This window comes from Tupaia chinensis, unplaced genomic scaffold (genome assembly GCF_000334495.1).
Source record: "Tupaia chinensis unplaced genomic scaffold, TupChi_1.0 Scaffold143584_1, whole genome shotgun sequence".
NCBI classification, from domain to species: domain Eukaryota; kingdom Metazoa; phylum Chordata; class Mammalia; order Scandentia; family Tupaiidae; genus Tupaia; species Tupaia belangeri.
Window position 1 is genome coordinate 7417036 of NW_006203430.1, and position 3425 is coordinate 7420460.

General features: G+C 50.5%; 1 protein-coding gene across 2 annotated transcripts in view; it reads right to left on the reverse strand.

Moving 5' to 3' along the window:
- Positions 1-701, reverse strand: part of PTPN2 (protein tyrosine phosphatase non-receptor type 2) — a 121722-nt gene extending 121021 nt beyond the window's left edge. The window contains exon 1 of one of the 2 annotated variants that reach the window (XM_006164058.3): positions 433-697. In XM_006164058.3, coding sequence (XP_006164120.1) covers positions 433-501 — 69 coding nt within the window. In that variant the 5' untranslated portion in view covers positions 502-697. Of the gene's footprint in view, positions 1-432 lie in introns of both variants that reach the window. The other variant, XM_027766496.1, reaches the window with a different exon arrangement.
- Positions 702-3425: the final 2724 nt, after the last annotated feature.

The window sequence follows — 3425 nt, forward strand, 5'->3', positions numbered from 1 at the left end:
CGGCGGCGGGCTCCGGGTCCGCTTAGCCACAGAACATCTAGCCAGAGAAAGCGGCGTCGCGAGCAAGGGCCGCGCGGAGTAGTGAGGGGGTTCGGCTAGGCTATGGCCTGGAGGTGCGCGGCCGGTCGCCCCTACACAAGATTACCCCGGCTCCCCCACCAAGGGCCATGTAACGCTGGATGCCGAACCACGCCCGCCGCAAGGCGCCGCTGTGGTGCTACCGTCCAGAACCTACATTGCGCTTGCGCTAATGACGAGGCCTCTCAACTAAAGTCTTTTTTTCACGAGGGGCAAAAGAGCGGTCGGCGCAGGCGCGCCCCTGACGCGGCCCGCGTGCCGCCACTTCCGCCCCGAGCGGCAGGGGGGGGAGGGGGGGCGCGAGCCCGCGTCCTCGGAACAGGACCGTGGGGATTACGTGGGCCCGCGACTCACCAAGTACAGCGACTGCCAGCGACACTGAGCATCCAAGTCCTCGAACTCCCGCTCGACGGTGGCGGACATGGCGACAGGAGCGAGCTAGCGCGAGCGGAGCCTGCGCCGGCAGAGAGGCTCAGGCCCCGCACGATCCGCGGAGAGCCTGGCGCTGCGACGCATGCGCGCTCCTTGCCCCGCCCCGCCCCCACGCCAAGCCCGGCTGGCGGTGGGGAAAGTACCTGGAGCGTCGGACGTCAGCGCGCCGACTCCGCGCTCAGCCGTGCTCGGTTTGACGGCGGCAGGGCAGGGCGGGGCGGGGGGCCGGGGGAGGCGTGGTCCGGGGAGCGCCCAGGTGGGAAGGGGCGGGGCAAAGGGGGACCACCCAGAAGCTAGGGTGTCCCGCAGGAGGTTTTCGCCCCCGAGACTGGCCCCTCCAGGCTCTGGCAAGGAGGTGGAGAAGTGCGTGGTTAAGTGGAGTGAGACCGCCCCAGAAAGCCCCCGAGAAGTCACCGCCATGCTCCACCATCCTTTTTTCTGTCCCATTTCTTTTTTTCCCTTAAATCTTCACTTTTAAAAATATGATATTTGAATTTTATTTTAAAGAGCATCCAGGTCTGTTTAGTGGCCTGTGTTCCACTTTGGAACACATTTCTCAGCTGTGATTTCAACTCCTGCACGCTTGCAAATTTTGTGCCAAATAAATCACTATTGCAAAAGGAAAGGAGCCTCTTCTGGAATTGGGGAAACTATATCTTGTTCAGTAAAGATTCCACGACTTAAAAATTTTTGTGTTACCTATAAAATGAACAAATGTTTTACCAAGCAAATGTGCTGGTTACAAAAATCATTTGGCTTCGATTTTAAGATAGTTTATTGTTGGCAAATTCATGTGCTTCTAATATCTTACCATATTATATTCCTAGGAAATGTGAAAGGCTAGGAACATTTTAGTGGTGCTGTTCGAAATTCATTTCCTGAGTCAACTAGCCACTTTTCAAGTGCTCAGTAACTACAGTACATGTGGATAGTGGCCGCTGTATCACAAAGCACCCATACAGAAAGAACATTTTTCTCATAGAAGACAATTTTCTTGAAGGCAGAAATGTGTCTTTAATCACACAAAATGGAAACATCAGAAAAAAAAAAAACAGGAGGCTACAGAATCTAGAAGAAATCCCAGTTAACAGAAAGTTAAGCTGTCAACAGGCCTTTTCTACTCAGTGTAATTTAGGGATACATAAAAGCTCCCTCTGGCCCGAGCTGTGATGGCACAGGCAGTAGCACACTGATCTCCAGTGCTGGAAGCCTCATGGCCAGATGTGAATTCTGATCCTGAGTAGACCTGAAGCAAACTTGGTGCCCATACACATTCAAGAGCCTCTCTGTTTCTGGAAAAAAACAACAATTTTAAAAGCTAACAAAAAAACTCCTTCCCAAAAAAATCCAGCTACTGGGATCAGCAGTTGGCGTAATGGCTTGTGTCGCTGGACTCCCATATAGTCGACCGTGGTTCAAGTCCCAGACCTGGTGGCTTAAACTCACGCAGGTCATGTGTGTGTGTGTGTGTGTGTATACCCAAGATTCCGAGAGGAGAATGGAGAAGGCATTGCAGTGTGGCCATCCCCGCTGGGGGGAGGGGGGTGATTTCTTGCTTTCTGTCTCTGTTTCTGTCTTTCTGGTGAGTGCATGCACCCTATAGCAGAAACCTCTCAAAAAAAAAAAAAAATCCTGCTGTCTAACTGCTTTCTGATTATTCATTTATTTATTTTATGCCAGAGGATGTGTGCACTGGCTAGAGAGGCAGAGGGGCAGGGAGAAAGTACCACCCAGCGGGCATGACCATACTGCAATCTCTTCCATTTCTCCACCCTGTTGGAATTTTGGGCGCCTGCGCACGCACATGGGTCTGGTGTGTTTTTCAAGCCACTGGAGCCAAGATTTGAACCATTTAGTTGGCCCTGTGGGAGCTTAACTACTAGGCCACAGAGCTGGCCCAAATCTAATTATTTAGATTAAAGGCATTGATATCTCCCAGAATACCTGTGACTTTTGGCATCTGTCAGCTCATCAGTTTGCTGAAGATACTCTGTTCTACCAATGAAAGGCAACCCTTTTGCCCAGTTAAAATCAAGGTTAACCAAGCTGTGGTGGTGCACAGATAGGGCCAATGCTTAGGAGGCTTGAAGCTACATGGGAGACCCAGATTTGTAATCCTAGTTCGTTGGGAGGCTGAGGCAAAAAGATCACAACCCAGCAAGCCCCTGACTCTGTAAAAAAAAGTACCTAGCTCTGTCTCCTTTTTCTCTCTCATTCTTTGAAAAGGAAAAAAAAAAGAAAGTCAAAGTTGGCAATGTTGGGGTGTTTCCTTGAAAGGAGGGGCATCTCGATTCAGAGCAATAATTCTTTTTCTATTTTAGAGAGGTTTTTTTTTTTTTTTTTTTTTTTTTTTTTTTTTTTTTTTGTCCTATAGAGCCCATGAGCTCTCCAGAGACAGAGATGGAGAACTAGAAAGAAAAAAAATCACCCCAGGAGGGATGGCCATGCCGCAATCCCTTCTCCTCCATTCTCCTCTCGAGATCTTGGGCACACACGAACATGCGCCCGGCATGAGTTTAAGCCACCAGATCCGGGACTTGAACCACAGTTGACTACATGGGAGTCCAGTGACAAAGCCATTACGCTAACTGCTGATCCCTCTTTGGTCAAATTTTTAATAATAAGAAATAATTATTTTAAAAAGTTATTCAAGACCGGCAGAAGGTGTAGCAGTTACCTTGCTGAACTCCCACATGGCCAACTGTGCTTTGATTCCCAGATCTGGTGGCTTAAAACTCACACTGGGTGGGGACCAGCAGTTAGTGTAATGGCTATGTCGCTGGTCTCCTACGTAGTCAACCGCAGTTCGCGTCCCGGACCCGGGGGCTTAAAACTCACACTAGGCGCGTGTGCATGTGTGCCCAAGATCCCGAGAGGAGAATGGAGGAGAAGGGATTGTGGCGTGGCCATCCCCC